The 14712-nt window shown below is 39.1% G+C and overlaps 1 protein-coding gene across 1 annotated transcript; it reads left to right on the top strand.

Annotated features, from left to right (window-relative positions):
* Positions 1-77: 77 nt before the first annotated feature.
* On the top strand, positions 78-13787 carry LOC117995193 (zinc finger protein 83-like). The gene is made up of 14 exons (XM_034983194.2): positions 78-478; positions 976-1141; positions 1609-1701; positions 2392-2526; positions 3100-3697; positions 5696-5877; positions 7265-7395; positions 8156-8230; positions 9340-9478; positions 10320-10420; positions 11020-11146; positions 11758-11883; positions 12546-12746; positions 13097-13787. Exons 1-14 carry the CDS (start codon positions 390-392, stop codon positions 13280-13282), a joined length of 2349 nt encoding a protein of 782 aa, XP_034839085.1. The 5' UTR covers positions 78-389; the 3' UTR covers positions 13283-13787.
* The last annotated feature ends 925 nt before the right edge of the window (positions 13788-14712 follow it).

Raw genomic sequence — 14712 nt, 5'->3', positions numbered from 1 at the left:
TTTATATCGATATTCGATAGGTACTTCAAAGAATTAAATATCACTCAAAAATATCGATATCTCAAACAAATAATATCGATAGATTTTTTCGCTAACCCTAAGTGCAGAATAATTTTTCAATTTTACCCAAATATCTATCCAAGATTTTATCAATAGTGATCAATATTACTGAGACAAACGACGAATAAAGATACCTATTTCCGAGAAAATACTAACGACTGTACTTTCCAACATGAATTTTACATTTAATAAAGTGGTGAAACTGAAATACTACAATAGTCTGTTTGGGACTTGGCTTTGTGATGTTAAAAGAAAATAACTTTACAAGTGCTCAAAAATTATATGGTCATATTGTAGCGTAGGTATTTATTGTAAAATAAACTTCAAAAATGTGGTGCTGTCTGCCTTTCTGCGAGAACTCCAGAGAAAATCTTTTCTCAAAAACATGCCTGAGATCGCAGGATATAACTTTTCATGGGTAAGTAAATGTTCCACTATCATTCTTCTTCTTCCTTACCTTATCCTATGCTACGTAGGGTTTGCACAACATGTCTTTCTTCCACTCACTTCTGTCATCCGTCAACATATTATTATCTACCCTTTTACAAGCATATCCTCTTTCACACATTCCATCCATCTTTTCTTTGGTCATTCTCCTCTTTTTTCTTTCACATGCATACATATTTAACATTCTTCTACCTACATGGCTTTCACAAACATTTACAAAAAAAAATCCTTAAAAGCTTAATTTTTTGTGTGTGTGTGTTTTTGTGTAAGTGATGTAACCACAAATTCACGGTTTTAAGATTGTCCCCTAATGTCTGATAAGACTTACCTACCTGCCAAATCTCATAATTCTAGGTCAACGGTAAGTACCCTGTCGGTTTCTTGACAGACAGACAAAGTGATCCTATAAGGGTTCCGTTTTTCCTTTTGAGGTACGGAACCCTAAAAAACTATAATTGTATATTTCAGGTTTCCTACAATAGGTTGGCAGAGAAGTTCTTGGCTGGCATCTCTAGATATAGAAGAATGCCACTTGCCAGAAGATGCTGTGGTTTGCTCACAACATTTCCAAAATGAAGATTTTCTTTGTGGGACCCGAATACTCAAAAACGTTGCTATTCCTTATACTGCACAGGTATTTTGTGTTACTTAAGCCATGTCCATTTTCAGCAAACAAACAGACAAATATATCAATCAGTATTTATTTTTTTGGCCCTTTACTTGACTTGATATGAAGTCTAAAATTTAGTTGTGCTCAGAATCAACTGTTTGCTAATTGACGATATGCACTGCTTGCAATAGCTGTGATAGTCTAGTGGTTAGGACGTTTACCTCCTAAACGGAGGTCGGGGGCTCGATCCCGGGCACGCCTCTGTAACTTTTCGGAGTTAAGTGAGTTTTAAGTAATTAAAATATCACTTGGTTTAACGGTGAAGGAAAACATCGTGAGAAAACCTGCATGCCTGAGAGTTCTCCATAAGCGTGGTAGACTATGGCCAAAACCCTTCTCACTCTGAGAGGAGACCCGTGCGAAGTAGTGAGCCGGCGATGGGTTGATTAGTCATTGATTTTACTGATAATTATTTTTGTTTTGTTTTTCAGTTCTGTATGATATGCCTAGACACTGGCAGCAAGCTGTATCCGTTTGACAAATACCGTTTGGCGGAGGCCTATAATAATGTGACTGGTTTATCCGTAAGTTTGTATTTTTACCACTCTGAAGTAGTGTTCACTCAGTACTGAAGCGACTGTTTAGTGCCATCTATTAGAAAGAAAGAAAGAAAGAAAAACGTTTATTTTTTTTTTAAGGCTGTACCACACATTACCATTATTAGGTTAGGTTATCCCGGCGCCTCTTATACTTGAGTAGTAAAGTCAAAAGACCTCAAGTAGAAGAAGCGCCGGAATAAACCATGTCATGTGTGGCACAACCCGAAAAAAAAGGCATAAATATTAGCGACACTTTGCAGTTTTTTGTTTTTTTTTTAATTTAAAAAGAATATTAGCTAAATGTTAAATGACTAATATTCACCTTTCCTCTCCAACTAAGCGTCAGGCTTGTGCTAGGAGTAGGTACGACAATAGTGCAATGGGCGGGGTTTGAACCGTCGACCTTTCGGTTTTCAGTCCACTCCTTTACCGATTGAGCTATTGATGCTAGGTAGTTAAGTGCAAAGTGTCACTAATAGATGGCATTAAACAGTCGCTTCTGAGTGAACATACAATTGTTATGACTAATTCCGTCACTGGCAGTAAGCGAACCCGTGGCCGAGTGGTCAAGGCATCGGGCGCGAACCCAGAAGATGCGGGTTCGATTCCCGCCGGTTACGCAATTTTTGATATATATTTAAAATTATTTTGAGATGTTATTATTTCATTTCACAGTTGCACAGCATGGTAAGCTTCCAACCAAAACTGTGCTGGGAATGTGCACAGAGATTGATGAATTCCAATAAGTTCCGAGACAAGTGTGCGAGGGCCCACAACTTATTGGTGCAAGTCCTTGCTAACCATGGAATGGTAAGTTTCATAGATTTTTACCAAAATAGTAGTTTTTAGGGTTCCATACCTCAAAAGGGAAAACAGAACCATTATAGGATCACTTTGTTGTCTGTCTGTCTGTCAAGAAACCTACAGGGTACTTCCCGTTGACCTAGAATCATGAAATTTGGCAGGTAGGTAGATCTTATAGCAGACATTCGGGGAAAAATCTGAAAACCGTGAATTTGTGGTTACATCACACAAAAAAAAATTGTGGTCATAAACTAATAATTAGTATTTTCAATTTTCTAAGTAAGATAACTATGTATATCAAGTGGGGTATCATATGAAAGGCCTTCACCTGTGCATTCTAAAACAGATTTTTATTTATTTTTATGCATCATATTTTTTGAAAAAATACGACTGTAGTACGGAACCCTCATTGCGCGAGCCTGACTCGCACTTGGCCGGTTTTTTTTCGACTTACGTCAAAATGACGTCATTTCGATGTTGATGACTTGATGAGACATGGTTCCAGCGCTATAGCAATTTGCGGGGCTTATACTAACTTCTCTCCATGGATATAGTTAATTATAATAAAACTTTTTTTAGGTGACAACACAAAACGTTAAAACTATTAACAGAGTACAAAATCATCTAGCATCTAATATATCCAAGAAAATTTTCGAAACAAATCACTGTGACTTACATATAATCAATGAAGAAGATAAAGAAAACGACTTTCATAACGTACCTATTGAAAATATTGTTGTTTCTGTGGAAAAAACTGAAATAAAACTCGAAAATGAATATAATAAAGAAGATATATTAACTTGCGATTTCGATAGTGACGGATATTCTAACGATGATATAGACTTGGCCGAGTTACTAAAAGAAAACTCAGATAAACAAAATATAGACAAAGAAAACAGAAAAAATCTAGACACAGATGCTAGAAAAACCCTAGAAACTATTAAAATAGATAAACAAAATATCGATGATTTTATTAACAACGACGTTTTTACAGAAGTGGAGTTTTCAAATGGTGATTATAATTCTGATAAAAAAGTTTCCAATAGTAAAAGTAAGAAGAATGGAAAAGTTATTAGTAAATGCAAAGTTTCTAAAGAAGTTAGTTTAAAGAATAAAATAGTTAAAAAGAAGAAACGAGTCAAATCTGAAATAAAAGGTCGGCCAGGAAGAAAACCAGGTAAAGAAATCTATCATCATTTTCATCATCATCATCAGCCTGTGGACGTCCACTGTTGGACATAGGCCTTCCCTAAAGAGCGCCACCACACCCGGTCCTCAGCCTTCCTCATCCAGCCACTTCCCGCCAGCCTCTTTATATCGTCGGTCGGTAAAGAAATCTATACATTACAAAAATACTTGTCCTGACTGACTGACTGATCTATCAAAGTACAGCATAAACTGTAGGGGTTAGAAACATATTTTGACATTAGGTTCCTTTTATGACGTAGTCGCTCACTAAGAAATGGTTTTTGGAAATATCTTGCCTAAGGAGGTTAAATAGGAGATGGAAAGTTTAGGAGGTGAAAATTTCGGACAAAAATGAAAAAGTTCAGTATTTTCGGAAATTAAAATAATAAGAAATTTGTGGTGTGTAGCTAGGTTTATTAAAGACTAAATGGTGCCCGCGACTTCGTCCGCGTGGATTTAGGTTTTAAAAATCCTGTGGGAACTCTTCAATTTTCCGGGATAAAAAGTAGCCTATGTCCTTCCCCGGGATGTAAGCTATCTCTATACCAAATTTCGTCAAAATCGGTTCAACGGTTGAGTCGTGAAAAGCTAGCAGACAGACAGACATACTTTCGCATTTATAATATTAGTATGGATAAATATAATAGAAAGAAAAGAAACTATACAGAACGGTGTTATTGTTACGGCGGTTACGCACTCATACGATCCGAATCCGTGAAAATACGTTCCTTTTTGTTTTGTATGGCAGCTTATGACATAATTATGTCAAAGATTAACCGCTGGTATTCTCTCGGATGACGGGAGTGCAGTGCGTAATCGCCGTTCAAGTTATTTCTTACAAACCAGCTGCCCTGGCGAACTTCGTTCCGCCTAACAGTTGATTCAATATTTTTTTTTAAATTTCTCTCCGTAAGAACCATCCCCGTACTTCAAGGAATATTATAAAAAAAGAATTACCGAAATCGGTTCAGCTGTTCTCGAGATTTGCGATGACCAACACATTTAGTGATTCATTTTTTAACCGACTTCAAAAAAGGAGGAGGTTCTCAATTCGTCGAAATCTTTTTTTTTTTTTTTAATGTATGTTCCCCGATTACTCGAAGACGCCTGGACCGATTTTGAAAATTCTTTTTTTGTTTGAAAGGGTATACTTCAAAGTTGGTCCCATTTAAATTTGGTGAAGATCTGATGAACATCTTCGAAGATAGATACTGGAACTCCTCAACGGATAAGAGTAAATTGCTCGCGATCAGTGTAATAGCTTAGTAAACAGTAGATTTTTAACCAGTCATAGCATAATTCCATGGGGCCACTAAAAATTGTGAAATAATTTTTTTTACAAAAAAAATAAAAACTGACTTCGATACACAAACACTAAAAATTGATAAATAATTTAATTTATTACCGAATATATTATGTATACAAGAGTTAATATAGTTCCATAATAATATTTTTGGGGTCGGTGCCAATGAGGTGCCATTGTGGAGTCTCATAAAAATATGAAGTCTAGACGATTCGCGCAGCTAAAGCTAATTGGCACCGGCACCAAAAAGTATTATTATGGAACTATATTAACTCTTGTATACATAATATATTCGGTAATAAATTAAATTATTTTTCAGTTTTTAGTGTTTGTGTATCGAAGTCGGTTTTTATTTTTTTTGTAATTTTTTTTTATATTATAGAGAAGAGATAAATAACCTTTGATTCATATTCATACTTACAGAAATCTAAATTTAACAGGAATTTTATCTTATACTAGCTTATGCTGCGACTTCGTGGACTTCACAAATTTCAAACCACTACTTCACCCCCTTAGGGGTTGAATTTTCAAAAATCCATTCTTAGCGGATGCCTACGTCATAATAGCTATCTGCATGCCAAATTTCAGCCCGATCCGTCCAGTAGTTTGAGCTGTGCGTTGATAGATCAGTCAGTCAGTCAGTCAGTCACCTTTCCTTTTATATAATTAGATTTATTATTCTAGGGTTTAAAGAAGAATTAAAACTGTTCAAAGTAACAGAGCTGGCTCACGAAGAACAATTAGCTGAAATACTGAAGAGGAAGGAAACATCCAACTTTAAGAACTCTCCCTACAAGTGCACCACTTGCTACAAAGGTTTCTGTGATACCAGCGCGTATAACAGACACATGGACAAACATACTAACGTAAGTACTGACTGTAAGTCCAGTATTTTAAAAGTTATCGGCCGAAATAGAAAATCCGGTTCATTCAATCTGCCATAAATCGTAAACGATTAGTTTTACAAAAAAGTCTTACAGTACCCGTAGTACAAGATTTTACGTCTCACCAAACCAAACCAAATTCGAGAGTCGAAATACTTCCGCGTTACAGTAAAATGGACCTGAACAGCCTTGAATTGAAGTCAAATATTCAATGCCACTGATTTTAATTTCGCAATGTTTCCGCTTGGAGCGCTGGCTGTAGAAGTGTAGACAAACTTGAGCTTTAAAACAAGGCATTTAAGATCCAGTTTACTGTAACGCGGAAGTATTTCGACTCTCGAATTTGGTTTGGTTTGGTGAGACGTAAAATCTTGTACTACGGGTACAGGAAACAAAAGATGCGAAATTTTATTCTCTACTATAATGGTTTACATAACTTTTGCCCTAAAGTGAATAGTTTTCGAGATATCGGCCAAAAACTTTGCTTCAAGATTGCGATCGAAGCTCCACCTGGATCTGTCAGTCTGTCTGTCATTTTATGATTGTATGGTCAGTAAGTGACCCTTAACCTAAAAAAAAAAATTGGATCGGAAATTTAGTGCGATGTTAAATGCTCTATTTACTGGACTATGTAGAGATTATCGTTTTTTTAGGGTTCCGTACCTCAAAAGGAAAAACGGAACCCTTATAGGATCACTTTGTTGTCTGTCTGTCTGTCTGTCAAGAAAGTTACAGGGTACTCCCCGTTAACCTAGAATCATGAAATTTGGCAGGTAGGTAGATCTTATAGCTGACATTTGGGGAAAAATCTGAAAACCGTGAATTTAGGGTTAGATCACACAAAAAAAATTAAATTGTGGTCATGAACTAATAATTAGTATTTTCAACATTCGAAGTGAGTGACTATATCAAGTGGGGTATCATATGAAAGGTCTTCACCTGTACATTCTAAAACAGTTTTTTATTTATTTTTATGCATCATAGTTTTTGAATTATCGTGCAAAATGTCGAAAAATACGACTGTAGTACGGAACCCTCATTGCGCGAGCCTGACTCGCACTTGGCCGGTTTTATATATTCAGAGGACTATGTAGAGAGATTGTACGGGAGCGGTGTGCAGGCTCGACCGTACCAAAGGGAGATCTCCCACCGAGCGGTTGGTTGTGCTCGGTAGCGCCAGCTGGGCCGACGGTTGTATCTTGAAACTTCTATATATAGTCCAGATTGCAGAAAATTCCGTTAGTGCGAGTACTGTCGGCGGTACATTTGTTCGGGACTACGTCATGAAATGTTATCGATTGAATAGCGCCATCTAGTTGCATATGTGGCAACCGCCACAGAGATTATAGAAATTTCCTTTTTTTTTTAGAAATTTGGTCAGTTCGCATGTCCGGTATGCGGGCTGCACACAAAGAACACGTACCGAGTCAACAAGCACTTGAACAACACCCATGCGGCGCGGTACAACTGTACCGTCTGTACTTTCATTACTAGAAGTAGGTGAGTACATGAACTTATTAGTCTTTTTTTTTTTTTTTTTTTTTTAATTTATTTATCACCGACAACTTCCATACATAAAAGACCACACATTTAAATACATACAATAAACAGTATGGTCGTCAATTACAGGTGAAACTTTGCTTATAAACTAACATGCACTAACTTACAGACTAACAGATTAAAGTATAGATTAACTTAATAACAGACAGACTTAATAACGTACAGAGTAACTTGACAGATTAACAGTAGGTAAAAATAAAATAGTTAAATATGTAAAGGAATTTAAATTTAAAGAAAAATATAGATATACCTACTTAACAAAATATAACTAACAAAATATCCACGATTAATGGTCTCCAGTTTGATCACAAATAATATTTTTTTTATTTTTGACGACTTCCCTTGGCGCAGTAGTCTAATAAGACTACTACTAGTCCTCCGACTAATAAGACCACTGTGCCAGGGAGTTTTTAGGGTTCCGTAGCCGAATGGCAAAATCGGAACCCTTATAGATTCGTCATGTCCGGCCGTCTTTTCAGAGTTATGTGCGTTTTAAGTAATTAAATATCACTTGCTTTAACGTTGAAGGAAAACATCGTGAGGAAACCTGCATGCCTGAGAGTTCTCCATAATGTTCCCAAAGGTGTGTGTAGTCTGCCAATCCGCACATGGCCAGCGTGGTAGACTATGGCTAAAACCCCTCTCACTCTGAGAGGAGACACGTGAGCCGGCGATTCTCATATTAATCTGGATTTTTCAGGAATTCAGCGAAAGCTCACGAACGCTGGCACGATGGAAAAAAATACAAATGTCCACATTGTGAAGAAGAATTTATGTGAGTACTAGCTTATGCTCGCGACTTCGTCCGCGTGGGGTCGAATTTTCAAAAAATCCTTTCTTAGCGGATGTCTACATCATAACAGCTATCTGTTTGCCAAATTTCAGCCCGATCCGTCCAGTAGTTTGAGCCGTGCGTTGATAGATCGATCAGTCAGTCAGTCAGTTAGTCACCTTTTCTTTTTACATATTTAGACTAGCCCGCCCGCGACTTCGTCCGCGTGGACTACACAAATTATGAACCCTTGTTTTACCCCCTTAGGGATTGAATTTTCAAAAATCCTTTCTTAGCGGATGTCTACGTCATAACAGCTATCTGCATGCCAAATTTCAGCCCGATCCGTCCAGTAGTTTGACGTGTGCGTTGATAGATCAGTCAGTCAGTCATCAGTCAGCTTTGCCTTACTAGATAATGCCCGCAACTTCGTTCGCGTTGGTTTAAATTTTTTTTTAATTCTTTTTGAGTTTTCGGAATAAAAAATAGCGAATGTACAGTACGCGGCAGAAAATAAGGTACATCGACCTTTAGAATGCGATATCGACTTTGTAGAGCGTTGTCTCTATCACTCATACTCATTTTATCGGTCTCAACGACAGAGACAATGCTCTACAAGCAGAGGCGTCTTTACCTATGCGCCGAGCGCCCTCTAATGCGACACCTCCAAAGATGCGTCGATGTCGGCGCTCTCAAAGACCCTGCGCTCGTGTTATGGCCGACGCCGTCCTCATTTGATTTTTTTTTTTTTTTTTAAAAGAATATTAGCCATGTTAAATGACTAATATTCTCCTTTCCTCTCCAATTAAGCGTCAGGCTTGTGCTAGGAGTAGGTACGACAATAGTGCAACGGGCGGGGTTTGAACCGTCGACATTTCAGTTTTCAGTCAAATCCCGTACCCGTTGAGCTATTGAGGCTAATAGAAATTTAAAATTGCAACATTTGCATCCGAATTTCCGTTTGAAAATATAACTGTTAGTATTCCATTTTGAGCCTGCTCCTAATAGACTAGAGGGCGCCAGGGTACTGGTTGCACACGGGCTAGAGACGCCTCTGTCTACAAGATCATTATCTCTTTCTACAATGTGACTCAATTTACAAATTGTTGCAGTAAAAGCACTTCATACATGTCTCACGTGCGTATAAAGCACCCTTCAGACTTCGTGTGCACTCAGTGCGGCTTCTCCTTCATCGGCGAGAGGGGCCTGCGGATGCATATGAATATGAAACACCGCTTCGACGCCGCAGAGGTAAGTAACACCTACTCTATCCCAGTAAAGAAGTTTGTCTGGCTAACGAAAGATGAGACTGAAAAAACCGGTCAAGTGTTTTTTCGACATTTTGCACGATAATTCGAAAACTATGATGCATAAAAATAAATAAAAATCTGTTTTAGAATGCACAGGTGAAGACCTTTCATATGATACCCCACTTGATATAGTTAGCTTACTTTGAAAATTGAAAATACTAATTATTAGTTCATGACCACAGTTTAATTTTTTTGTGTGATCTAACCCTAAATTCACGGTTTTCAGATTTTTCCCCTAATGCTATCTGCCAAATTTCATGAATCTAGGTCAACGGGAAGTACGCTGTAGGTTTCTTGACAGACAGACAGACAGACAGACGGACAGATAGAATCGTATCGGCAAAATTTTGTATCATTCATCCCTCGTCCATTTCCCATAAACATATTTAATTTGAAATTAAAGCTCAGAGTCACTCAGCGGGCGATGGAGAGAGCTATGTGCGGAGTTTCTCTACGTCATCAATGAGGAAATGAGGAGATCCGTAGGAGAACTAGAGTAACCGACATAGCTCAACGGGTTGCGAAGCTGAAGTGGCAATGGGCAGGGCACATAGTTCGTACAACCGATACACGTTGGGGTCCCAAGGTGCTGGAATGGCGACCTCGCACCGGAAGACCCCCCACTAAGTGGACGGACGACATCAGACGAGTCGCAGGGAGCCGCTGGATGGCGGCGGCGCAAGACCGTGGCGTGTGGAAGTCCCTACAAGATACCTATGTCCAGCAGTGGACGTCTATTGGTTGATGATGATGATGATATTTAATTTTTGTTTATTCTCTAGAACCCAGAAGGTCCAACGTGCGAGGAGTGCAATATTCGCTTCGCGTCTGAAATGGCATATCACCAGCACATGAAGGTGTCGCCCAAACACGCCACTGCCGAGTAAGTCTCTTCCACCATCACTTGAAAGCCTCGTAGCTCTAGTTCTAAGTCATCATCGTCATCATGATCGTCGTCGGCTCATCGTCGGCTCATCGTCATCGTCGGCTCACTACAGAGCACGGGTATCCTCTCAGAGTGAGAAGGGTTTTGGTCACAGTCTACTACGAGAACATTATGGAGAACTCTCAGGCATGCAGGTTTCCTCAAGATGTTTTCCTTCACCGTTAAAGCAAGTGATATTTAATTAATTAAAACGCACATAACTCCGTAAAGTTAGAGGTGCGTGCCCGGGATCGAACCCCCGACCTCCGATTAGAAGGCGGACGTCCTAACCACTAGGCTATCACAGCTTTACTAATCGTATACTAAGTACGTATTAATAACTAGCTGATGCCCGCGACTTCGTCCGCGTGGAATTAGGTTTTTAAATATCCCGAGGGGAACTCTTTGATTTTCCGGGATAAAAAGTAGCCTATGTCACTCTCCAGGTCTTTAACTATACCCATACAAAAAATCACGTCGATCCGTTGCTCCGTTGCGACGTGATTGAAGGACAAACCAACTTAAAGCTAGTTATTCATAAGTATTGCTTCTTGCAGCACCTTCAAACTCAACTATCCAGTGCGGAAGATCTGTCGACGCAACCAGCCCCGGCCCACTAAGCCTGGCCTGAAGAGGGAACCCGTGCCCACTCCCAAAACCATGGGGCCCGTCGATTGTGAGCAGGTATACTCTTATAAAACCGGCCAAGTGCGAGTCAGACTTGCGCACTGAGCGTTCCGTGCTACAATCGTATTTTATCGACATTTTGCACGATACAACAAAAACTAAAAATAAATAAAAATCTGTTTTAGAATGCACAGGTGAGGACCTTTCACATGATACCCCACTTGATATAGTTATCTTACTTTGAAAGTTGAAAATAGCAATATTTGTTATTGAACACATTTTAATTTTTTTCTTGTTATGTAAACACATTAATTCTCGGTTTTAGATTTTTCCCCTCATGTCTGCTAAAAGACCTACCTACCTGCCAAATTTCATGATTCTAGGTCAACGGGAAGTACCCTGTAGGTTTCTTGACAGACCGACAGACAGACAACAAAGTGATCCTAAAAGGGTTCCGTTTTTCCTTTTGAGGTACGGAACCCTAAAAATGATATAATAAAAAAAAATAAAAAAAAACTTTTTTATTCGAATAAACTTTTACAAGTACTTACGAACAGTCGGCTGAATCTACCACTGGTTCGGAATGCCTTTCCTACCGAGAAGAACCAGCAAGAAACTCTGCGGTTGCTCTTTTAAATTATTTAATGTATGGATACTCATTTTTTCAGTGCGGCGTGAAGCTGAAAGGTTCGCGCAGTTACGCAATGCATTTCAAGAAGTACCATCCGGACAAGAACCGCACCAAGTTCCCCAAGGCGAGGATAATGTGCGAGCAGTGCGGGAAGATATTCACGGTGAGACAAAAACCTGTCAAGTTTGAGTCAGGCTCGCGCACGAGGGCTCCCGTACCATCCTACAAAACATAACACTTATGTACAACGTGTGCTAATAATGGACAGCGCCATCTATGATGTAATTTAGTAAACAGATTATTATTTCTTCGAACGAACGAACGTACGTACATGAAATAATTATAAAATGGGCGCCATGAAATAAAAAAATGTTACTTGTACGGATCCCTTCATGTGCGAGCCCGTCTTAAAATATTGTTATAGGTCATCATGTCAAAGTTTGTTAATAATTCAAATGTCAATTTCTATGCATTATTTAAAATTTGTCATTAAAAAAGTCATCAACATGTGGCGGTTGCAAATAGAAACTAGATGGCGCTGTTCAATCGATGACACGGTCCCGAACAAATGTACCGCCGACAGTACTCGCACTAACAGAGTGTTCTGCAATCTGGACTGTATATAGAAGTTTCAAGATACAACCGTCGGCCCAGCTGGCGCTACCGAGCACAACCAACCGCTCGGTGGGAGATCTCCTCTTTGGTACGGTCGAGCCCGCACACCGCTCCCGTACAAACACTATAATAGTTTTTCAGTTAATATTTTTTGAAGAGTACGTATATTTTTCGAATCCCACTTCTGATTATGGTTTTTCTCTTTTCCAGTGCATGGCCCACCTGCGCTACCACATGCCTATCCATGCGGACACGAAGCAGTTCAAGTGCGACACATGCGACAAGAGGTTCGCCTTCAAGGCCAACCTCATGAACCATATCGTCATCCACGACACTTCCCGGCCGCGGTTCGAGTGTACTGTCTGTGGGAAGAACTTCTCCAACCAGCAGAACAGGTGGAGGCATATGTTTGTGAGTATTCTTCAAAGTCAAAGTCAAATAATCAGCATCATCAACTGATAAATTTTTTTAGGGTTCCGTACCTCAATGGGAAAAACGGAACCCTTATAGGATCACTTGGATGTCTGTCTGTCAAGAAACCTACGGTACTACCTGTTGTAAAAAGCCGTGAATTTGTAGTTACATCACACAAAAAAATTTAAATTGTGGTTATAAATTAATAAATAGTATTTCGACCTTTCGGTTTTTAGTCCACTCCTTTACCCGTTGAGCTATTGAGGCTCTGTTTATGTATGGGTATGGGTATTTTATAATATGGGTGTGATTTTTGAAACCAAAATGAACATTAATTTTTTTTACAGTTACACAAAGGAATCAAGTTCAAATGCGAGATTTGTGACAAGACCTTCAACACGGACCCGCAGCGCGCATTGCACGTGGCGCACGTGCACATGAAGGTGCCCTGGCCCAAGCGGAACCGAGGCCCCCGAGCCAAGACACACCACGTCAGGCACACCATGTACACCAGCGACTCGCAGGACTCCTGAGCCACAACTGACCACTACACTTGTGACTGAGGGAGGCTCAAGTGACCACAAGACTTGTGATATAGTGAGGCATAAGTAACCACAAGATTCGTGACAGTGAGCCACAAGTGACTACAAGACAAGTCTTGTGCACAAGTGGCACGGTCAAGCATCAAGTTACAAGATTGGAGACGCAGTACAGTACAGCAGATTTTTTTAAATAAAGTAAATAAATAAAATTATGTATTAATAAATAACGTCAGTTTTGTTATTTACTAGCTTATGCTCGCGACTTCGTCCGCGTGGACTACACAAATTTCAAACCCCTATTTAGGGGTTGAATTTTCATAAATCCTTTCTTAGCGGATGCCTACGTCATAATAGCTATCTGCATGCCAAATTTCAGCCCGATCCGTCCAGTAGTTTGAGCTGTGCGTTGATAGATCAGCCAGTCAGTCACCTTTTCCTTTTGTATGTTTAGATTATAATCTAATAGGACGTCTGTACATTAAATAAATTATGAAAATATTAATTGAAAGAAGTTTTACTATCGACTTAATGAACCCAAATCTATTTTTGCTTCTGTCTGTTTTAATATTGATCTGAAATAAATATAAAGTTCAAAACTAAAACCCTACTATGATCCTCTTAGTAAACGCTGAAATGTAGTAAAATTGTATTTTTGTCACTTGGTACATTGTACATAACAATATACTATACCTACTAGATGACGCCCGCGACTTCGTCAGCGTGGTTTTAGATTTTATGTTATAATATAAATTAATTCGATTTAATAAAATCCTGTGGGAACTCTTCAATTTTCCGGGATAAAACCAGAGATTTCTTCAAAATCGGTTGAACGGTTGAGCCGCGTGAAAACCTAGCAGACACAGATACGCTTTCGCATTTATAATATTAGTATGGATCTTATAAACTCAGAATTTTCTCCTCTTTCATTTGACCACTCGATCCATCATCCTCCCATCCTCAAACCAATTTCGATAAAATTGCAAAAAAAAAAATTCGAGACCTGGCCACTTTATTTGATATTAGTTGATGGATTTAGGTTTTTAAAAATCCTGTGAGAACTCTTAAATTTTCCGGGATAAAAAGTAGCCTATGTCCCCGGGTTGCAAGCTACCTCTGTACCAAATTTCGTCAAAATCGGTTGAACGGTTGAGCCGTGAAAAGCCAGCAGACAGACAGACAGACACACTTTAGCATTTCTAATATTAGTATGGATGTAAAATCCGTCAGGTCAAATTTTTTCGTATAAAATGTAGCCCGTCAAAGTTCGGACTCCGGACCATATTATTCCAAAATTAGCCCCGTAATTTAGGCGCTACGGTGGAAGAGAGAACAGAGGTTTTTTTCTGGTCGGTGCAGAGAATTCGCATCCAGCATTTCGTATGCATAAAGAAGTGCTCCTCACCGACCAGAAATAAAAGGTG

This window comes from Maniola hyperantus, chromosome 28, assembly GCF_902806685.2.
Source record: "Maniola hyperantus chromosome 28, iAphHyp1.2, whole genome shotgun sequence".
In the NCBI taxonomy this organism is placed as follows: domain Eukaryota; kingdom Metazoa; phylum Arthropoda; class Insecta; order Lepidoptera; family Nymphalidae; genus Maniola; species Maniola hyperantus.
Note: the sequence above shows the minus strand (reverse complement) of the source record. Positions and strands in the feature narration are given on the sequence as shown.